We start from the raw sequence: 23,637 nt of genomic DNA on the forward strand, positions 1-23,637 counted from the left end.
TCAAAAGAATAAAATCAAAACCCATTAGTTCAAACTCTATAAGTTTTAATGTGAGTCTAAAATCTTCAAACTCCATATTATAAATAAATTGAGTATAACTATAACTATGTAATCCTTAAAGATCGTCAGTCTTTTAAAACCTCATATATCACCAATCATCATCCTTACCTCTTATCACCAATAGGAATAATTCCTTAAATGAAGGAATATGTGGGACATACATACTAGTAAAAAAAAAAAAAAAAAAAAAAAAACAAAACGAACAATAATCACATTTTAAAAGAAAAAAAAAACCTAAGCCAACATGAAAAGGTAATATACTACCTTACACCATAATCCTTTAAACATTCATTTTAGAGGATCCTTTTAGTGCATCTCTCTTTATCTACTTCCCATTGTTCTCAACACTCCAAAAAATCCACATTTTTCATACTACTAGTCTACTACTATTTCACACCATACATATAATTTAATTTTAATAATGTCAAGAAATGCAAATAAATGGTTAACAATTGTAAGAAGATGGGAAAGCAATGATGAACTACCACCAATAGTGGGTCCACCACCACCGCGGGTGGTGGTGGACACCGAGCGGTACAACACCCGCTCAATAGAGACACTAGTGGTTGTATTGGCGGTGATAACAATCGTAGCAGTGATAGCAGGGATCATTGCACGTGTGTGCGGAGGAAGACACCTTGGTGGGAGTGAAGAACATGATATTGAAGGTTGGGTGGAAAGGAATTGTAGGAGTTGCCTCGATAGCGGTCTTCCTCCTCCTCCTTCACCATCACCATCACCATCACCATCACCATCAGACGCAAAGCCAGAAAATAAAAGTTAAAATGGCATTAATACAAGATCTTGTAAGTTTTTTTTATTTTTTTTATTTTTCTTTTATGGTTGGGTGTGGTGAGAAATATTATGTAGATTTGCAATTTGAATTTAAAGGAATGTTTGTAGCTTATTATAACTATTTTTAAGCTAGTGAGACAAATTTCAAGATTCATACCATGTGGCATGAATACAAGATACTACTAATTATAAGGCCACATTTTATTATATTAGTTGTGTCTTAAATTTTTCTAATACTCTTATTATAGAGGTGTAAATGATTGTATTTGCTAAATTTCCTATTCACCGGAATATAAAATTAACTACATAGAAGTATTTCATTGTTAATCAAACAAATTTATAATAGCCAGTTAGTAATTTTCGTTTTCTTATTGTAGAAAAATAATTCTATATGATCCCACATCGAAGAATTAGAGTGAAGTTGAATAACATATAAGCTTAAACTTCATATTATGCCAATCGGTCTTACAATAGAGTCTAATTAAATTTGTATACAGTCAACTCTCCTTCCTATGTGAATTTTATTGTGTGCAAGCCTCATAAAATATTTATGATGATCTGAAGATTGATAACAATTCCAAGCACTTTCATTTGAAAAACGAGGATGCTTTATCAAAGTTATTAGTGCCACACAGGTGTTGGTTGGCAATTAGTCAACTAATCCAGTCAGATAATCTGACCGTTAAGGGGGGCCCACAACAAAAGAAGAAACAGGAAAAACGGGAGCATTGAAGGATCTTTGAGCCAACATCAACAATTCTCCGCTAATGTATGATGATTAGTCCTCATTAGAATTTTCTTTTTACAACTTTAGATTTAGATATTCATACAAAAAAGATACACATTTACTCCCGATTATTTTTTTATTTATCTATAAAAAATTAATATAATAAAATCTTTTAAATTCTTAACTTAATTTAGCTTTAAATTAGTTTAGAAAAATAAAGTGTCCTATAATCAATTATAACCCTATTGAATTAGTCAAATTAATCGGTATAACTTGAGCTCAATCCATTTAACATTATACTGTAATGAAACAAATCAAAGTATATATATATTCCCTAACTTCACGATGCTCCTAGTAGAATCTGATCCCACAACCCCTCGATTGTAAGACATTAACCTTAAAAATAGGCCGTAATAACTAGACCGTAATAACAAACAACCTCTTATGTAAAAGAAAGCACTAATATTCTCGTCATTGTAATCATACTCAGAATCTTCTGTTCATAAAAGTTATGATTACAATTTTGAGAAGAACTAGACCGTAGACGATCAAAGAAGATAAATACGTTGTGAGAATCAAAAAAAAAAAAAAAAAAGTTGCTTATGGCCTTTGGTGATTAATCTTAAAGATAAACAATTTCATACAATCATATACTCAAGTGTAGTATACAGTACAACAGAGACCATCAGGAAACTGGTATTTAAATTTTACTGTGATGAAAAAAATTAAAAAAATATACTACTAAAACTCCATGGCTTCTTAGCTCCTAATGGCCAAAATCATACAAATACAATAATTTATCAACTATGAAAAGAGGCGGCTAATTTCCTAATAATACACTTAACTGCTCGGTACGCAAAAACGGGAGGCTATAATATATGTGCTCAAAACAGTCTATACATATAATAACTTCAGGCATATCGATGGCAAATTTAGATCCAATGACCAATAACTCCGACATGATATCGAACCAGTCTAGCAATTTATTCCGCATTGTTCAATGTCAGGACCAGTCACTCGGGTGGTAAACGGATCAACCCTAACCCATAATAAGGAGAAGATGGACGCAAGGAGAATAGACCAAACAACAACGATGGTAGGAGTTCGGTTCTGGCGTCCCATGAGACCCTTGAGGAAAGGATAAAGATGGATGATCACCCAAAATGCGAAGAACAGTTTACCGAAGAGAGGACCCCAGGATTGGTATCCACTGTTGATAGCATAGGAGATTCCAGCAACCACTCCGACGAGGTTTATGATGAGAAGAGTAGTTGGTGGGATGAGTAGAGTTGTCCATTTGAACATGTAAAGCTCAGCAAAATCCCCATCTTCGTCTGATGCTTTGGAAGTGACGGTAAAGTTGGTATCGATTCCAGCAAGAACTTTGAGCAAACCTTGGAAAACAGCGAATAAATGGGCGGAAACTCCTCCAATAACCCAAAATTGCTCATTTCTCCACCATTCATCGATCCCCACACCACTCCATCTCATTTCTAGTATACCGGTGGCAAAGATGGAAAGAAAGAGCGACAAAAACCAAATACTAGCCAAGTTACTAATCTGCAATTAAAAAAAAAAATGGTTTGTCAAAAACGAGAAAAGTAGAAGCTCGAGCATCATATACCAAAATTTTCCCCTACTTTCATCCTAAATGACCGTTTTGTAGTTTTTGCAGTCTTCAAACAATTTTAAATGTACTTTCTCGCAAACTATTTGGAATAACTTTCCCCTTTTAAATTTTTGTTCATAACCAGTGTAACCCAATTCGCTTGCTAATTCACTTTTTAAATTTGCGATTCGCTCAAATTCGCCCGAGAATAGCCCAAAACAGACCATAATTCGCTTATTTCGATTCGCGAGAAAATTAGCGAATCATGTGACACTGTTCATAACCAATGTTGCACAAATTGGAATATCATAAAGAGTCAAAGATCACCATAATTTTGAAAGGGAAAACTACAAGTTTTGGTAGTTTGGCCTAAAGTTAGAACAACAGAGTATAACGTAAGACGGGGGAAGTGATGCGTCAATCGAATTATGTTACCTGTGGAATAATGAACTTTCCAGTAAGGAGACAGACAGCTGGTAAGGTACAATATGCAAGAAGGGGAATAGATGTGAGTGGGTAAATTGTGGTGTTGACATAAGCAAATCTCTCGAGCCATTTCAACCGTCCACCATAACCATACCACAAGGGACAGTGACGACTGAAAAGAATTTCAACGGAACCTAAAGCCCACCGAAGCACCTGATTCAAACGATCAGACAAGTTGATAGGAGCAGATCCCTTAAAAGCTGGACGCTTAGGTATACAATAGATTGATCGCCATCCCCTAGCGTGCATCTTAAATCCTGTAAGAATATCTTCTGTAACGGAACCATAAATCCAGCCGATCTGCACGGAAGTAACGATCAATGATAAGTTAGTCAGTTGATGCACAAAAAATGATGAAAGCAGGAGACAGATAAAAATGAAGGAGGATGAAGCGACATACTTCAGCTCCCCACTCGGTCTTGTCCTCGTACCCACAACTGATAACGTGAATAGCTTCTTTCAAGAGGGTGTCAGGAGTTGCAGACTGTGGAACACCTCCATTTTCCATCAGAGTAGAAGCCACAAATACTTCCGACTGACCGAACCTTTTCTCCAAGCTCATTTGAGACATAAGTAGTGACTTCTCATCATCAAATCCAGCACCTAACACAACAGAGATTAAGATTTTGCTACACGTGGAAAAGGCTCAAGTAGAATTATAGGAAAGGCATTGATCACAGTCCTCGCTCCTCACTAGAGGTGTTCAACGGGCCGGGGCGAGACGGTTCGGGTCAAAATTTAAATGGGGCGGGGTGGATCAAAGCCTGTTTAAACCCGACCCACTTTGACTTGTTTTTTAAATGTGTATATAACAGTTTTTTATTCTACTTTATGGCCCGTTTGGTCGACCCACCTATGTATATAATAATATCGTATAATAATATTTTTAAAAAGTGGTAAACTTTTTTTAGCAACCAATTCTTATAATAATCCTACCCGGCCCAGCCCGACCCTTTACACCAAGTCCAGTCAATGGCCCGACCATTATTGACCCAACCCGCTAATGGGTTCATTAAAATGTGACCCGACCCGACCTGTTAAACACCTCTACTCCTCCACTAATACATTACCCTGGTAACACAATTTATGAGAAGTCTTTATGTAAATTATGTAGAGATGTTTTCAAAATGACAGTATTCACCTCACTGTCGCACATCAAATATTTTTTTCTTTCCCTCTATACACTTGATGCAAAGGTTAAATATTTTTTTTTCCTTCTTATTTGTGTGCCACTACTTCATAGTAGCATATATTTTTAAAAAGGAACTATGATCTCAAACAAAACGAGCGACTTTTCACTAAACATAACTAAAAAAACAATGAATTTGAACAATACAGGTTAAATATTGACGAAAATAAATTAAATGAACGAACTACAATACCTTCAACACCTTCCTCGATATCTTCCAGATTGAAAATTGGTATGGTAGGGTCGGCATGTTTATTCGCTTTCTTTTTGGAGTCTTTTTTGCTTGATTTCTTTCTAGAACCACCAAAACACGAAGAGAAAATTCCTTTCTTCTTGGGCTTTGGCTTAACAGGAGGCTCATAACCATATAAAGCTGTTCTGTTGAAGACACATCCTGTACCCACATAAACAGGACCTTGGATACCGTCCAAACCTCTCAAGTTGATCTAATATATAAAAAGGTAGAAGTTTGGGCAGAGAGTAAGAAACACGAAGATAAAACAATAACAAATAGCATCAAAAATACACGATGTAATAATACTCACATCGAAGAAGACAGTGTTACGGTTAGCATATCTATCATTTTTATCAATTCCATCGAACCTTTGTGGAAATTGGACATAGCAAACATATTTCCCGAGGTTTGGATCCATCATAAAGCACATAGCTTCCCTCAAAGCTTTACTATTGTTTATGTAATGATCACAATCAAGATTCAATAGAAATGGACCATTTGTGAGCACGGCTGAGACACGAACCTGCAGGGGGAATAAACTGAAGACATAAAATACACATCCCAGAAGGAAGAAAGAAGGGAACTGAGGTTAAGTGGGTGACTACTTACAAGAGCATTCATAGCACCGGCTTTTTTGTGATGCTGAAACCCAGGACGTTTCTCACGAGATACATAAACCAAACGTGGAAGTTCATTACCTTCTGTATCAAGTCCTCCACTCTGGCCTAAGAAAACCTGCAGGAAACACCCATATAATTTATGAAACTAAAGTAGATGGAGGGGCAACTAAACAACAGTTTTAAACAACAACTTCCACACCTTAACTTAAAGTTACTTGGACTCAAGTATCGATGCCGGATGTTGGTACGTGTCCAAGTGTTGGATACGTCTAAATATTCAATTTTACGCCTAAAATGAAGTGCCTAAGTGTAGTGTCATATTAATGTCCGAGTATCAAGGATCGGACGCGGGTACGTGACGCAAAATCAAGAGTCCGAGTAACATAGCCTTAACTAACATCAACCTCAAAAAAGCTAACTAGAAGTTCAACCCCAATCCTGACAGCACAATAGAATCCGAGGCTTTCCAACCATATAAAGTAAAGCAGACAGAACCCTTCTGCTGCTAAAGTTAACGTATGTTTACAACAGTATAACATCTTTCAGCAATAAACCCGTGAGAAGAACAGGAAGAAAAGTTGGCCACTAGACTTAAATAATTTAGACATCTTTGTAAAACTACCCCATACAATCCAAAACTTTGTTTTTCATTGGAAAAAGATTAAAATTTTCTTCTGCCTGATTATCTTCTCACTGATGGAACTCATAAGTGAAGAGTGTGTTCACTTCAAGGTGCTCAAAACAAGATGTAATAACCCTAAAAATTGTTACAACTTACAAGGAGAAGTGAAAGCATAATTTTCCTCTCCGGAATAGTTTGTTTAGTTTCTTCTCTTGTAGGGGTACAATTTCAACAAGCCTTGGGATTTTAATAAGCTTCATATTCAACTATTTAAGTTAATTCCAGTGAATAAGTTAAGACAAACCTGTATCATTCCTGGATGGTCCCTGGTATTGTTTCCAGGCCAAGGAGTCCCATCTTGCATGACCCATCCTTCCTCTGGGACCTTTTGTGCCTTGGCAACGAGGCCATTGATACGGATTTTAAACTCTTCATATTCTCTCTGCAGGGAAAATAATCAAGAAAACCTATCATGTAAAGCAAAATTAACAATCAAAATGCAAAACCTTGAACATGGGAAATGTTATTCTTACCTTCATAGCCCTGCGATCTTTCACAAAAGTAGTCTGAACTTTATCTTTGAGGTAGTCGATCTTTTGAGCAAAATACCATTCTGGAGCTCGTGGCTCAATTTCATATTTTTTACAGAAAGGAACCCATTTTCTTGCAAATTCTGATGTCTCCGAAAGAGCTTCAAATGTCAGCATAGCTGCTCCATCGTCAGAGACGTAGCAAGAAACTTTGTCAACAGGATAGTCAACTGCAAGAATGGATAGCACAGTATTGGCAGTGACAAGAGGAGGTTCCTTCAACGGGTCCACAGTACTGACGAAAATATCAACGGCGGCCAGCTGTGATGGTTCCCCTTCACGATCATACCTTTACAAAGAGATAAGTGAACCGTAAGAACTAGAATTATATCATAAAATTCTATAATAAAGCTGTAGAGAACATAAATCATGAAGCTTATACAAAGTCAGCATGGTACCTGAGTGACAGCCTGTCAAGATAAGTTTCACGATTGATAGGAAGCCACTTAGGAAACTGATCCAGAATCCAAGATATTGCAAACCATATCTCACAAATGACGGAAATCAACCACAAAGGATAGGCATTTGGCACTGGGTTTGTAATACGGTAGTGCAAGAAAAGACCAAGAACAGCAAGTCGCAGAACGATCACCATCCTATATGGGTTAATTCTGGATGAAGGAATGGGAACCTTCCTTGACAACGGTTGGCGAGTTTCATCATTTCTGCATTTATCAAGTGAAGGAAAACATAATTCAGCAAACAACATCCGACATCAGTAGAACTGAATTTGTGATCTTGATTGATGACACTAAAAACAGGCACAGAAAACCTATAAAAACAATGCCAACGAGAAAACTCACAATAGTGGGTCGTCCATAGCAATATCAGTGCTAGCGTCCAAATCATGAGCAAACCTTCCCTCGGAAGGTGCATGACTAACACTTGGAGGACCTGTACTCTTCTCTTGCTTCATTTTCCAACCATCAATCCTTTCTTTCCAAGCTACATTTCCAAATCCAGGAGAAGCGAATTCCCTTGACAATCTAATATTTGCTGCAAACAAAATTATTCCGCAAAAATGTAAACACATTATACAACAAAGCACATCATATCACATTCCATCTCCCCAATGCCATCAAGTAGCTCCCACCTAGGTGGAGTTTGATGATTCGGATGTACGCAATCTTATCCTTATTAATGATAAGGATATTAACGATAACAAAGAGGAGATTGTTTCCGAGTACCCTTGGCAGCAAACATCATCAGCAACTTCACATGAATACGAAATTCACATAATTTAATGAGCCATTTTTGCAAAGCACATGATTTGACAACAAATTTCGGAAACGTAAGCTATTATCATTACCTCCGGTGCTGGCTCCAGGCGAAGGCATGGAGTAACGTTCCGGGGATGCAGCTGATAGGTCTCCAGAAATCTAAGCAGCATCATAAAACACTCCATCAGCATAATAAGCCATTCAACAAAAACAAAGCACACAAAGTCAAAAGTATACAAGTCTAAATACCGTGCGCCCACTTGGCAGCCGAGGAATATGGCTCATAGGAACCTCTTTATCATAGCTAGGGGGACCAAGCTCCCCTGATTGTCCATTGTTCATATGCCAACCAAGCATTCTCTCCTGAGGCTTCTTCGAGATTGCATTACCCGTTGGCTCATTGATGTCACTGAAATCGTCAACATCATAACCTTCAACCTTGTCCCCGTGAATTGCAGGACTACCTGTACATAAGAACCAAGGCCATCATTTTCTAACACTAATTTCATGACAATAAGAGATACCAAAACGTTAATTCGACCCACCTTTTAGCCGCTTGTATCTTGTCTTGCATTGTGGACAAGATTGATTGCCATCTTTCCGCTCATACTCGTAACAAGGACGACAAACAGGGAAGGCACAAACATCACAGGCAACAAAAGGCTCTCCATCTACATTTGTGCCAATTTTATCACTACAGATCTGACAGACTTGTTCACCTATCTGGTTTCCATATTTAAGCTAGAAAAACAGAACCAATTCAGAATTAATAAGAACCCAATTAAACACAAATCAATTTTCATTACCAGATCCATAGAATTATGAAGCATGAACAAGTTTTGCCAAGCAAGAGTCAAGGGTTTCGTTGATCACAGTATGAATAGTAGGATTCAAGCTTAATCACATAAATCCAGTCATCCAATCATCATAATAATCACTTAAATCACATCTGATTCTAAAATCACTTCACTGATTGTTGATGGGTTGAACTACAATTGATTCAGATTTCACACCCAGGTACATAATTCAGCAAAATCAAAGCTACTAGTGATTCAGACATTCAGTTTAAGTTACAATATTTCTAAAATTTCTGAAAATCCAGATCAACTTAAATTGTAGTACTATTCATTTCTAGTAGTAATAATCTTTTTTAAAAATCAGAAAATCCCATAATCATCCAAGATAAGGAAGGCAATTGAGCAATCCCTAAAAACTAAAAATCAATAACAGATAATTAAAATATGAAATGTTGATGAATGGGAATTCTATTTTAACAAAATCAAAAGCAAAAGGAAATACTAACCCCATGTTCTGATTCCTCCATTATCACTGAATCTGTAATCAGAAGCAAGATCTAAAAAAACCCAGATGAATTCAATCAATCCTCATTAACCCCAATAAGATTAAGGATAGATTAAGATCCAGAAACTCAAAGAAAGAATATTCAGTGTAAAATAGTGTCGGCAGTCCAATGTAGCCGACCTTCCCCCAAAGAGAGAGAGTTAGATAGAAGAGGAATAGGGGACAGAGAGTAATGTAGGGAAGTAAGGAAAGAAGATTATTATTGAAGAAATATTTGTTGGAATGAATTTAATTATTGCATCGAAAATCACACCGACAGAGAGAGAGAGAGAGAGAGTGAGGATTTTTGGATTTTTTCAGTAGACAGTAGAAGTAAAAAATAATGACAACCCAGTAGTAGAAAATAAATTATTAATCCATTTTTGGTCATTCATTTGGGTGTGGAGCAAGTTTTTACTCAGATAATCTCGAATTTTCTTATGATGAGAAAATGAGATAATTAGATAAAAAAATCAAAATTTTAAGATATTTATGAAAGGTAACATTTGTTTTTCGTGATAAAACTTAATTTTTAAATATTCTAAAATATAATAACCGGATAAGATGGGAGTGACACATAAAGATTTTTGGGTGATTCTTTTGTTTTTACTCATAAGCTTGGGAATTTATTAAAGGGAAATTGTACATGGTAGCATCCAACACTTTTTTAAGAAAATTCCACATGGTAGCATCCAGTTTATACACAAACTAATTGTCGTAGCATTTTCGATTAAGTTCTTGTTAATTTCCGTTTAATTCATCATTTTGTATGTTTTTTCCACATGTTAGCATCCACTATTTTAACGTTTAATTCACCAATTTAATATTTAATTCATTAACGCCCATAAATGTTGTAATAATTTTGCTTTCATTCAAATTGTTGGCATTATAAAGTTCAAAAGGTAAATAGTCAAGCACTAATACTAATACATATTTATTTCAAGCACTGGTACATATGTTCACAGTTCAAAAACTATTATTATCAAACTTCAAAGTTGCATATCAATAGTTCAAAAGGTGTCTTCCAAGCACTAATACGTATTTACTTAATTAGCACTAATACATATTTACTTCAAGCACTAGTACATATGATCACAGTTCAAAAACTACTGTTATCAAAGTTCAAAGTTGCATATCTAGCACTAAGACGTATTTACATAACTATATTTGGAATGCTTTTGAAGATGATGGCGTAGAAATCGTCCTTTTATCCTTCTTTTGTTTAGCCGTCAATCCACCCTTGCAAGTCTTCACATTATGTTCAAACTCCTTGCATCTACTACAGTTCACGGTCTTAGACATTTTCCCCTCTCATTCTTCGTCTGCTTCCCTCTTTCTATTCTTTGTAGGTTTTTCAATTGCTCACTTCATCATTGGTGGCTTAATTAGTGGGAACTACATTTTTGGCTAATGCCCAGGGTCTAGAATAGATCTAATAGTGCTTGCATATGTCTGCTTGTACATTTTGCAACTGTACCAATCACTGCAAAACCTTATGGATCTTGGCTTGAATGTAGGATGGCCCTCACAACATGTGGGAATCCAATCAACAAATCAACAATTTAAAAAGCCCTAATTCATTATTGAATTCAAACCTCAAGTTTATTAACACTTTATAGAAGAAAAAAAAAACTAACAAAACCAACAAAAAAAAAATCTGCCATGGTCCAATCAACCTATCAACAAACAAAATAAAGGAGGAAGGAAGAAAAAATACTAGTGTTCATTCGCCAGTAATTTCAACAAATACAATAAACCAACACAATACTAATCAACCTATCAACTTTATTGAAGGTAATTGTCAATACAATTCATTTGCAATCGCAACTAATTGTATTCATTTGTCAAAACAATTCATTTTCAATCGCAATAAAATAACAGCAGCATGTATTCATTTGTCAAAAAATTCATTTGCAATTGCAACAGCATGTATTCGCTTGTGACTTTGAAATCGCAACTAATTGTCAAAACAATTCAAGCAATTCGAAGGTAACTGTCAAAATCCTATTTTCTACATGTATTCATTTGCAACAAATACAGAAAAGGAAGAAAGAAGAAAGGTACCTGTGAAATCGTAGAGATGGCCGATGGTGCAGCTGTGTTCGCAGAGGTGGCCGGTGAAATCGAATAAGGAAGATGGCCGGTGAAATCGAAGAAGAAAGATGCCCGGTGAAATCGCAGTGAACTTCGAAGGAGGAAGGAGGAATGAATGAACATGGCAGAGAAGGCAGTCTAATTTCGAAATTATATGGGTATAACGGTCGATAAACGTTTTTTGACGTTTAAGGCTACGGAAAATTTAAATGCAAGGGTTGGAAGCTATCATGTGAAATTTTCTTAAAAATAACATTTTATGAAAGTTCGATGCTACCATGTGGAATTTTTCTTTTATTAAATGGGGTATTGGATATAGATAGAGGTGTTTAAAATAGATTTGATTACCTGATTTTATAATCGAATTCGATTCGACCCGACTTGAAAATAAATTTATAGTTATGTAAATCTCGATGTGGACAAGACATCTGATTTTAAATCGACTCGAAACATCCTATCTGAAATCCATCTGACAACCCGAATAAACACCTCTAGTATTTGGTGAAAAATGGCACTAAAATAAATTGGTCTTGTTAGAATAGGACATTTACTCATTTGGTTGACTTTTTACTTTTATTATGTTTTGTTTACATAGTTACAAAAATTAATAGGTGGATGGCTTTTAACAATGATAAAAAATACTCTATCTAATCTGACTGTAATCTCCTTTAATAGAGAATAACTTGTCGTCTCATCTCTAGTCTTTGGACCTTGATATATCCTTCATGACCAGGATATATTATTAAGTATGAATATATGATGATCGTGAAAAACATCTAAGAAAACACTCATCTAGTCAAATAAGTCTGAGTAAATCAGAAGTCATTTTTCAAACGATTTTATTATCAAGCTTATAGGTGTACATTTGAGTCATCGGGTCAGATGTTGGGGTCAATTAAAAATCGGTTTTTGAATTCATATTGGTTTTTACATAATTGTAAATCAAATTTTAAAGTTAGTTCTAATCGAATTCGATTATAAGATTGGATAATATCGTATTGTCAGATATGCTAAACACCTCTAATCAAGCCATTTTTGAGGATTCATTATTTGTTGAGCACATTTTTTACTCGTATATATATCATATAAAGAAATTCCATGTAGTAGCATCGAACTTTCATGAAACGCTAATGGTAGCACTTTTGTAAGATTTTTTCACATGGTAGCATCTTGTTCATGCCTTGTCCAACTGCTGTAGCATTTTCTGTTAAATTCTTGTCATTTTCCACTTAATTCGCCATTTTGACGTTTCTACCTTTATTAAATGTTGGTTCTTGTCTTTGTAATTTGCCCTAAGCATTTGAAAGCGTTAATAAATTAAATGGTGAATTAAAAGTCAAAATAGTGAAATAAACATTTGAGAACATAAAAATGGTTCAGAGCAAATTATAAATACAAGAACCAACACTTAATAAGTGTAGAAATGTCAAAATGGTAAATAAAACGGAAATTGACAAGAATTTAACGGAAAATGCGACGACAGTTAGATAAGGCATAAGCTGGATACTACCATGTGAAAAAATCTTACAAAAGTGCTACAACTGGCGTTTCATGAAAGTTCGATGTTACCACGTGAAATTTCCCTATAATATGATATGATATACTCATGAAATTTATTCATCCTGTGAGTATTGATGAATATGGCACATAAGAGGGACTACTTTACTCCTTCGTCTCTTTATATTTCCTACTGAAAATTACATATATATTTTCCCTTTGTTGCACTTATTTTGTATTAATTATTATTTTCATTTATTTTACCCATTTTGTATTATTTTTATTTTTTGACAATGATCCATCATTTTATTTAATCTTATTCGTATATATTATCTCCTTTTCATTTTATTTACATAATTTATTATTTACCTTCATTTATTATTAATATTTATTTTTTCTTAAAAATCATAATTTTTCTTTTTGATCCTAATTGACCCGAACAAAGGAAGTAAACAAAGGAGTACCTATGTGGAGATGAAAAGTGATTGGTATGAGATTCAGCCGTCAACCCTTTCGGTTCAAGTATCATTTTCAGTCCAGTTATCATTCTAGCCCTAGTTGTTAGCAATTAGCATCAACTTAGCTGGCATTTTCCATGCATAGTCATTTTGGTTGATTTTTAGTTTTTATTGTTTGGTTAATCAAACAGTTTAAAAAACGCATTTGATAAATATTTTTTAATTTGCTAAAAAGTTAATTTTTAAGTTAAAATAAAAAATCTAACTTTATTTGCTTTTATCATTAATATTAATTCGCTTTTTCTCTAATAAACAATCAACGGTCAATACATAATTTGTCAAACACCCCATATAAGCAACCTTTAGGTTTTAGTTTAAAAGTCGGTTTTTCAATTAGTTTAAAGTTATTTATTAAATGCTTTATTGGTTGTTGACCAACTAAAAGTCAAAATCCAAAAACTAATTAAAAAAAAAGCTCATTGCTTAATTCTTAACACCCTCATTGTTTACGCACTTCCACTTCTTTATGGGTTTGTCTAGGAACTGGCTTTTGATCTACTTTTTTTTTTTTTGTTAATTTGTGTTTTTTGACTTTTTAATTAGCTTATTAATATTGTTTTATAACGGAATTAGTCTTATAATTACATTTATACCCTTGCTTTATCTACCACATCCCACCTAATATTGGCCTAATCCTTAATTTCTTATCCTCATCTTCCCCATTCTTCTATGTAAAATCAACTAATAAAATTAATTAAAACTTTTAGCTGGTTAAATTAGCCAACAAATGACTTTAAGATAACAACTTTAACCAACAATATTTACCCAACAAATTCAATATGCCTATTTCTTTTTCACTTAAGTATTTTTCAACCATGATTTTGCTCCATAATTTTTGGTTTATGTTTTTTAATTTGAAAAAAAAATTACAAAGAATACAATCGAATTTTTTTAAAGTGATATTCTTTGTGACACATCAACTCATAAAAAAAAATATTCTTTTTTCTTCAATTACAATTTAAGTAATATATGATTATGGTAATCTTTTATATGATCCGCATTAATCTAATGTATTACTTTAAATTTTGATATACTCTTTATTTATGTAGAGTATAAGAAAAATTATAAGCGGACGATACTATCAAAGTACACGTCATAAATCAATTAATAAATATCACAGGCAACTACGTTTTTCTTATAAATTGAGAATAAGAACGAAATAATATCAATAAATCATATAGTATATATTATTATTATTATTATTTAGATATAAATCGAAAGTATTACATAATTAATTTGATAAATATTTAATACCAATGTTAGTCTAGTAATTTTTTCAATTCAATTAATGAATCAAATAATAAATATTTGTAATTTCCCTAAAATAATGATCTTGAATAAGTAGCTGAGCATTGAGGAGAAACATCAATCATCTTGTTCAATTGTACATTATTACACGTAGCTTCAGCAATTTTGTCACCTTCACAACTATTAATCTTAATATTCTCCATTGTAATATCTTCACATGGATATTTTTCACTGCAATTAAATATAACTGCCTTTTCTGATGAACTCGTTCCTGCTATGTTTTCGTACACCACATCTTTCACTTGTACCGCAGATTCCTACACAAAATAGATAAGAGCATAAATTATTAGTTCCTTCTATTCAGCTTATGTGTCCCATTTTCTTTTATGGTCAAGTCACCTTAATTGTTCCATTACTATTTTTGATATGGGTTTTTGACTTTTATACCCTTAGTAGTTTTATCCTATTTTCAATTATACCTTTCATTATCCATACTAATTTTCCTTCCTTACATTAAAAACCCATAATACCACTCTCTTTCCTATCCTTAGGGTCCCACTTTTGACTCTTCTTAAAATCCGTTAAAAGTCAAATGGGACTCCTAAGGTAAATAGGAGGGAGTAATAAATATATAAAAAAATCAAATTATATAATTATATCATAAAAAAGTATCGGAAACTAATTAGGAAATTTTTTTAAAAATAAATTAATATTTGTTCGATCGACTGAAAATAAACTCATATATTATTTCTTTATTAATAAATCCAACAATTATGTATAAAAAATAAATAAACTTATTGTTCATAACCATCTTTAAATCTTCTTTGTAAGTCAAGAATCGGGAATAAACAATAATTGAGTTTATTTTCAACAACTATCTCGAATAGGTGAATTTATTCAAAAGTAAACAATAGTTAAATTTATTTTCAGCAAATTTAGTAATAAATATTGATTTATTTATGACAAATTTTCGTATAAATTACTCCCTCTGTTTCTCATATGTTTTTCCCAATCACTTTTTTACAGATCTCAGTGTAAACTTAAAATCAAATAATTTTTATTGTGAGTTTTTAAAAATTCTAAATAGTTAATATTTTTAATGTATATATTGAGACGAATCTAACAAAATCCCACATAAATATATTTTTTCTTATAAATGTATGAGGAATCATAGTTAAAACAATAATTCATAGACTCATACAAAAACAAACGGAGTATCATGTTTTGTGGAGCTTAATAGGACACCGAGTCCGCCCTTGCTTGTAAACAAACAATATAATATAAGATTATTAATTTAATATGTAATTAGTGTATTATACCTGTTTTTTGCACGGTTCATCTTGGTCGCAGTAGTTTTGGTCTATAATTATGGGGTTGTCTACATTGGACAACTTTATGTTTCTGAATATGATGTTACTTGCAACTCCTGATCCTCCCTGAAATGTTATTTCACATTAAAACAGAAAATATCTGGGAAAACAAATGTTAAGGTATATAATATATTTTGGGTCTCAACCATTAATTTTGTTAGAAAATATAATGTTTAGGGGGCTTAACCATCAGCTCAAACTTTTAGTTGAGTTGGTATCAGTGTTATCATGACAAGAGGTCACGGGTTCAAATCTCATCTACGCTTTATTTTAGGTTTGGTGCTGAGGGTGCGCATCCACATTTCTAGCCCAAAGGGCTCTCGTACGAGAAATCATGTTAGAGTATATAACATTTTATAGGGTCTCAACTATAAATTTAAACTTTTAGTTGAGTTGATTGGTTGACAATAAAAATGCCCTTAATATTTAAGGAGTGCTCTGTATACATTAAAGAGATTCTTTTCATTATTAGATAAGAAATATAAACAACGTATATAACATTTCTATATACATTAAAGTGTCAAAACAATTTTGAATAAAATGAAAGTTACTTCACCTGCCAAGTCTTAATTCTTAGTCCATTAGTAGTATTAGAAAGTGTAGCTCCATCTACAATTATATCTGAAACATGAGCTTCAGAATTGTTGTCACCCAGGCTTCCAATACTGCATCATCATATAAAACACAACCCAAAATAAATTAAGAAAAATATTATTAGTTGATCAAATTTTTGTGAAAATATTAAGCGTATATTTCTAACTGTCATAAGAAATATATAAACTCTTGGGTTAGATTAATGGTTGGGAGTTTTTCTTTCACATTCACCGCCTACTGAAAAAAATAATTTTCTTTTACCTTTACACGTATATTTATTTAAATCGTAATATTTTATTATTAGTTATTTTTATTATTTTTTTTAACGTATGTAAGGAACAAATTAAAACTAGAAAAACTATAGTCTATATATTTTCATACCTGATACCATGGCCAGGTCCACAGGTAATGTTTGTAGCTCGAACTGAATGAGACCCATCCTCAATAGAAATGCAATCATCACCTTTCATTTTCAATTTTGTCAAATATATCATATTACGATTATACCCGTGCTATGCACGGTAGGGTTCATTTTTATTTTTACAAATTGTTTGTGTTTATAAAATATAGGACCATTGACAAAATTAGTTTAGCAAAGTCCTCAAATAAAATTTTTTACCACCTCTTGAATATGTTTGATAATTATCAATTAAGCAATAGCAAATTTATATTAAATGTAATCATAATACATAATAAAACTTAAAGTGTTAATGTTGTTACTCTTGAATAGATATTATGATTAAATATTTCTCATAAACTGGATGCTAAAATTAGATTTCATAAGCATAAGAAGTTGTTACATGTATTTTTTGTTTGTGTAATACAAAAAAAGAGTATCTTTGATGACTGTTTATTGTAAATTTATAAGATTAGATAAGATTGCATGAGTTACTCTCAATATGTTACTCTAACTTTATTTCTCAAACTTTTCACCTTCTCTAATAAACTCACACTTTACATTGCATTACATTAGGGAATATGAAGAGAGGAGTTACTTTTTAACATTATTTAGTCTCATTATTTATGGGTTAGAAACCAAAAATAGACATTATTAATATCAGTATTTCAATTAACATTAATGTGAATTTGTGGAGTTTATATCATTACTATATATATATATATATATATATATATATATATATATATATATATATATATATATATATATATATATATATATATATATATATATATATATATATAGCTTTGTAAAGTGACACTTGTCACAAAATACTTATGAATTAGTAAATTGTATGATGTTATTTTCAAATTTGTAAGATTAATCAATAATTAATCTACTGATTAATTAAATTCTTTCCAAAAATTAATTGTTTTCTTTTATATTAAGAATCAATCAAAGAATATTCTCTCTAATTAATACCTTCTAAATTATCATTTTTGACATCTTAAATTAATTAACACGTTATTTTCATAATTTTGAGTTCATTTTGAAACCGATTAGTCAAAAAAGTCAAGTTCGATTTAAATGTCAGATGCATATCAGGTCATCGGAAAAGTCAAATTTTGTTTCAATGTCGGGCACTCGGGTGCATACATTCTAAGTCATCAAATTTGTTTTAGACACCTCTAGTATAATATATTATATATTATTTAAGTGTACAATTATATTAAAAAAAATCTTTTTTACTAACCTGTTCCGATAAAAGTGTTTGTAACATCAATATTTTGGGTGTTTGTTATATGTATGCCATCAGTATTAGGGCTATTCCCTGGAGCAGCCACTTTAAGACTTGAAGCTTTAACGTAATTGCAACTATTAAATGTTACATGCATTTGCTGCGCATTTTGGATATTCAACTCCTTCACTACCAAATTTTTGCATCTAGAAAATTCTAGAGCCTGCAAATATACAAATTAATATAATAATTAATATTTTATTTGAATTTAAAGAATATAATAATATAAATAACCCATAAACAAATAAATAAATATGAGAGTGGACAGTATATAATTAAGCCAAGGAATTGAATCTTACTGTTGGCGCATGTTTGCAGGGCTGCAAATAAGAAACGTATAAAAAAAAAATAAGTTAGTCATATTTTCTAAATTTTAAAAATAATAAAAATATCAATATTTATTGGAGAAATAATATATATTCATATCTAAATAAAAATTAGGAAAAATTGTTGAAAACTATTTAGAAAAACATCACTTTTGTGAAAAACTACCTAGAACAAATTTTTTTGTCAAAAAACACCAAAAAAATTTATTTTGTTTGTCAAAAGATACCTACTAACAGAACAGTTAGAATTTTCGAGTTTTCGATGTGCAGGTCATGTGGCCATTAAAAAGCTCCATTAAAGCAACTTTCTCATCCTCTTTCTCATTCAACCAATAAAAACTCTAGGTTCTTCACCATTAAAGGACGCCATTATTATTGTGGTCTTTGAAAATGACGCCTTAAAATCCAGCTTCAACACAAACAGTAGGTTTTGAAATTACTTCTCCTCCTTTTTTAATTATTGTTCGAAAATTCCATATTAATTCAAAGAGGGTCTTTGAAACAAATTAAATGGAAGGAGAAGGGCATTCATGGCAGCGTTGGGAAGATGAAGAACAATGACTTTCTTCAACATTTTGAAACCCTAAGTTTAAGTTAACGTTTTTTTTCTCTGTTTGTTTTGTGGAAAGTGGGTATTGGGAACTCACGTGCTTATTCTAACATTTGCATTTATTTATTTTTTTCGTGAAATTATGAAAATCTAACAGAAGTTCAAACGGTTTTGTTAGTAGGTATCTTTTGACAAACAAAATAAATTTTCTAGGTATTTTTTGACAAAATTTTTTATTTTATGTAGTTTTTCACTAAAATGATATTTTTCTAAGAAGTTTTCAACAATTTCTCATAAAAATTACCGTTTTATATAATCAATTGTCAATGAGACTTATTAAAATCTTACTTAATTATGTTTTTAGTTGTAGCATACTATATTTAAATCACTCATTTATTTCTATGCACTTTTTATTTTTTAGATAGGTATTTCTTTCTATTTACTTTTTACACAGCTTTTAATGTAAATTTTAAACCTTAATATCTCTAAATACGCATAATAAAAAATTATAAAAAATACATAATTAAAAAGTATACATTAAGAGGAATCTAACGAGATTTTAGATGGACATATTTTATTTTTCTAAATATGTGTCAAAAACATTAATTAAATTTCTCACTCCTTAAGTTGGAATATTCCAAATGAGAAGAACATTAGTGAACAGAGGGAGTATAATACTTGCACAAATTCTTTTTGGGAGACGGTCTCTTTAAGAGACCATCTCTAATTGGGCTGACCCAAAAAGGAAAAAATAGAAAAAGTTTCTCGGTATGCTAAGAATATAGTAAGCAGGCATTTAGAATATTGTAAATTCTTAAGTACTTATTCGGTAGGCATTAAGTATATTGTAAGTAGGCATTAAAGATACTATAAATGAACATTAAAATATATATAATAGGTTGGACTTGAGAGCCGATCTCTGTAATATTTGCTACGTACTAATAGTAAGAATTGATAAGAGTTATTGTAGTTATTACCTTCTTTTTATTGATTTTACATGAGTTTTCCCACCATATCTTGCCATTACCGTCAATAACACCATTGCCTTGGACTGATAAATTGTCAATTCCGTCAAAAACTAACCAACGCCTTGTATTTTTTTGATAATCTGACTGATCTGCTGACGCTAAGATGCTTCCAGATATCTATTGCATTGAATTAGGACGGGAAAAAATATAAATATATTTTAATTTAATAATTTGTTGTAATATTTCAAAAAAAATATATATAATAACCTCTATAGTTAAAGCAGTATTGCATGGGCCTGAGAAAGTAATTGGCTTTAGAAGATAGTTTTTGTTGCTTGGTACCAACAACACAGCACCTGAAGTTGCGCAAGCTTTTTTCCAAGCTTTTTTAAATGCCTGCAAAAAGATATTAAAACAATCTTCATGTTGCGTAATTAACATTGAGGATAAAAAAAATATATTTGTCCAAAATAAATAGGAGTAGTTCTAAATATAAATGAGGTAAAAATAAAAAAGTAGTAAAATTGATATAAAAATACTTCATATTTTACGAGAAAGTGTCAAGGAATCAACTCAACCAAAAGTTTAAACTGATAATTGAGCCCCCAAGATAAATTATATATTCTAACACGCCCTCTTGCACCACGAGAGCCAATTGGGCTAGAAGTGTGGATGCACACATACACTGAATATTATACTTTATTGAGAGGTGGTTGAGATTCGAACTCCGTGACCTCGTGTCACGCTGGCTCTAATATGATGTCAAGAAACCAACTCAACCAAAAGCTTAAGCTGGTGGTTGAGACTCCAAGATATGTTATATATTCTAACAGAAAGTATTAGAAAATTTCAGTTGCGATAAAAATGTAAATTAAATATATAGATGCAAATTAAAAAAGTGTGTGAGTCATGATTAAAATAAAAATGAGATAGTATAATTGACAATTAAAAAAAAAAAAGTTGACTAATTCTTTAAGAAAGAAGAATTATTTTTTAAAAAAGTTGACCCTTATAGTAGAAGTAGTAACTAACTTAACAGAAAACTTTTCCACTCATATTGCAGGTTTCGAGATCCAATGAACTATGGAGCTAGCTATATCAATTATCAATTAAGGTAGTTAAGGTGGAAGTTGTATACAAAATAAATATAGTTGCACCAAGGACGAAGGCCAACAACATAAGCGACCTCTTTTGCTAATTTGCTATGTTACCCATATTTGGCATATACCGAACTTTTTTATTACTTTTTTGGGAGATAATGATAAGAAATAGTTTTATAATTTAAGTTTTCTTTTAGTATTTGCTAATGAAAAAGGTTTTTAAAGGTTTTAAATTTACATAATCTGTTTTTAAAGTACTTATTTTTGAGGAAAAAATCTAAGAGATAATGATTATGAATGACAATAAATTAGACCGACTATAGGCGAATTGATTTAGGGGTTGTTTAGGTTCGGTTACAGACTACAACCCCTCTTAACTTTTGAATTTTGCCCTTTTAATGATATAAATTAGCTGTAAGATCAAACTTATATGAATTGGACCCTTAAACAATCATAGTCTAAATTTTTTGTCCGCCTTTATTTTTAGTGTTAGTGTCGCCACTGAATTAGACATGGTCTATAAAAAATAATAAGTAAATATATATTTCTTGGTCGGACAAAGAGAAATCAAACTTTATTTTAATGAATAATGTCAATTTAGAGAATCTGATAAGGATACTTCAGTGAATATAGAGAAGTAATTATATGGATGTTATTAAAAAAATCATTTTATGAATATAAATAATTATAATATAGACAAATATTTTAAAACTGCTCGTTATAGAAAGGTAACCATGATTTTAAAAAGATACATGCATGCAAACATGCAGTAACAGCTAACAAATTTTTTTTTAAATTGGGGTAGATTAGAGATTCCCTTCAAGCAGAAGAAAGTAATTTATCCTTTCTGTAACAAAGGTGAAAGAGAAAGTTTTCAACCATCAAACTAACCCATAGAAGTAATTCGCAGCAACTAACAAGTTATATACCTGAGTATCATCGGAGCTTCCATCTCCCTTAGCTCCAAAATCATCTACATTGAACGTATTATTATTATCATCATCAATAAGAGCTCTTCCTTCTCCATTGTTATTATTCAATGAAAATATATTATTAAAGTAAGACAAATGATTATTATATTCTTGAATTTTGTTATGGAAAAAATGCACGTTTCTTCCATAACATGAGGAAAAATTACACAAGGAAAAAATAATGAGAAGGGAGAATATGGGATGAATTTGTAGGGCCATATGTTGTTTTTTTGGGGTGTTTTTGTTTGTATTTCTTCAAAGGAAAGTGTATGTATGTATTATGTTGGATGTTAGGATGTTAAAACTTTTTTGTAATATTATGGTATGATGGAAATGATTAGCATATTTATAGACTTGAAAAAGGAGGAATATAAATACAAGAATGATCCTTATAGAAACAAATAGAATATAGTCATTTGAATAGGGTTAGCTCCCATAACTATTTAGGTTTATGGATACGGCAATTTTTAGTAGGGCAAATGTAGACGAAAGCAACTCTTGTTAGTTTCAAAATATGCCCATTTTTTGACTTCTTGTTAAGTTTGGATTTTTGATACAACAAGACTTAATTAGCTTATTATCATACACAATTTTTAAGCGGTCTTATGGTGAGATTAATTACTGAAATAGACTAATTATATGAGCACATCTCATGAGGAGACAGTTTCATATAAGACGAGGCGATAATCATATTGTAAATTATATGTGAAACTAGATAAATATTTAAATAAGTATAGTTATCCTTCTTATACTACATAAAAATAGGCATATGTTATTTCAGTGATCATAACAACATATGCTAGCTAAGTCATTTTTAAAAAACAAAGAACTTATGCTAAGTTGTGGATTGCATCGATTATTTAAAAATATTTATTAAGCTTTACAAAGAATATATTAGGAGAACATGTATTGGAGTTATTCTCACCATATATTCTTATCGATCACATTTTTCGCCATTAGTATGGCTAAATAGGTTTTGTTTGAATTAATTCTAAAAATTTTAAATAAATTTTGATTTTATGTTTTTTGGTCAAAATTAAGAAATATATAATTAATGAAAGTGCATGAAAACACACATGAAAATCAAATCAAAATAAACCAAATTAATAATTTGGTTTGTTTATTTTTCTAATTATGGTTGAAAATATTTTATTGAGGTATTTGTTTAAATTTGTGTTGCTATAGCAAAAATCGGACAAATTAAAACCAA

At 31.7% G+C, this 23,637-nt stretch overlaps 3 protein-coding genes across 3 annotated transcripts; 1 reads left to right on the top strand and 2 right to left on the bottom strand.

Annotated features, from left to right (window-relative positions):
- Positions 1-362: 362 nt before the first annotated feature.
- On the top strand, positions 363-1,128 carry LOC130826248 (uncharacterized). The gene has a single exon (XM_057691839.1). The coding sequence runs from the start codon at positions 482-484 to the stop codon at positions 842-844; it is 363 nt and encodes a 120-aa protein (XP_057547822.1). The 5' UTR covers positions 363-481; the 3' UTR covers positions 845-1,128.
- Positions 1,129-2,198: 1,070 nt separating this feature from the next.
- Positions 2,199-9,831, bottom strand: LOC130826249 (cellulose synthase A catalytic subunit 3 [UDP-forming]-like). Its single transcript, XM_057691840.1, has 14 exons — positions 9,457-9,831; positions 8,699-8,894; positions 8,403-8,617; positions 8,243-8,312; positions 7,737-7,929; positions 7,332-7,598; positions 6,877-7,222; positions 6,648-6,785; positions 5,711-5,836; positions 5,412-5,624; positions 5,060-5,312; positions 4,078-4,280; positions 3,627-3,977; positions 2,199-3,142 (listed from the first exon to the last, which is right to left on the bottom strand). The coding sequence occupies exons 1-14, from the start codon at positions 9,475-9,477 to the stop codon at positions 2,558-2,560; spliced, it is 3,177 nt and encodes a 1,058-aa protein (XP_057547823.1). The 5' UTR covers positions 9,478-9,831; the 3' UTR covers positions 2,199-2,557.
- Positions 9,832-14,922: 5,091 nt separating this feature from the next.
- On the bottom strand, positions 14,923-22,646 carry LOC130825918 (polygalacturonase-like). Its single transcript, XM_057691374.1, has 10 exons — positions 22,504-22,646; positions 22,386-22,440; positions 20,624-20,752; positions 20,366-20,533; positions 18,812-18,832; positions 18,468-18,675; positions 17,197-17,278; positions 16,778-16,886; positions 16,171-16,287; positions 14,923-15,168 (listed from the first exon to the last, which is right to left on the bottom strand). Exons 1-10 carry the CDS (start codon positions 22,644-22,646, stop codon positions 14,923-14,925), a joined length of 1,278 nt encoding a protein of 425 aa, XP_057547357.1.
- Between the last annotated feature and the right edge of the window lie 991 nt (positions 22,647-23,637).

This window comes from Amaranthus tricolor, chromosome 10 (genome assembly GCF_026212465.1).
Source record: "Amaranthus tricolor cultivar Red isolate AtriRed21 chromosome 10, ASM2621246v1, whole genome shotgun sequence".
Taxonomy (NCBI): domain Eukaryota; kingdom Viridiplantae; phylum Streptophyta; class Magnoliopsida; order Caryophyllales; family Amaranthaceae; genus Amaranthus; species Amaranthus tricolor.

Excerpts from the sequence above, each read along its gene's own strand:
- LOC130826248 (XM_057691839.1), top strand. The coding sequence starts at position 482 with ATGTCAAGAAATGCAAATAAATGGTTAACAATTGTAAGAAGATGGGAA.
- LOC130825918 (XM_057691374.1), bottom strand. The coding sequence starts at position 22,646 with ATGGCCCTACAAATTCATCCCATATTCTCCCTTCTCATTATTTTTTCC. Across the intron at positions 18,833-20,365 it reads GTAAAATCAATAAAAAGAAG|CCCTGCAAACATGCGCCAAC; the intron begins GTAATAACTACA and ends TCTTATTTGCAG. Across the intron at positions 17,279-18,467 it reads AAACACTTTTATCGGAACAG|GTGATGATTGCATTTCTATT; the intron begins GTTAGTAAAAAA and ends TGAAAATGAAAG.
- LOC130826249 (XM_057691840.1), bottom strand. The coding sequence starts at position 9,477 with ATGGAGGAATCAGAACATGGG. Across the intron at positions 8,618-8,698 it reads AAGATACAAGCGGCTAAAAG|GTAGTCCTGCAATTCACGGG; the intron begins GTGGGTCGAATT and ends TCTTATGTACAG. Across the intron at positions 7,223-7,331 it reads CTTGACAGGCTGTCACTCAG|GTATGATCGTGAAGGGGAAC; the intron begins GTACCATGCTGA and ends CTCTTTGTAAAG.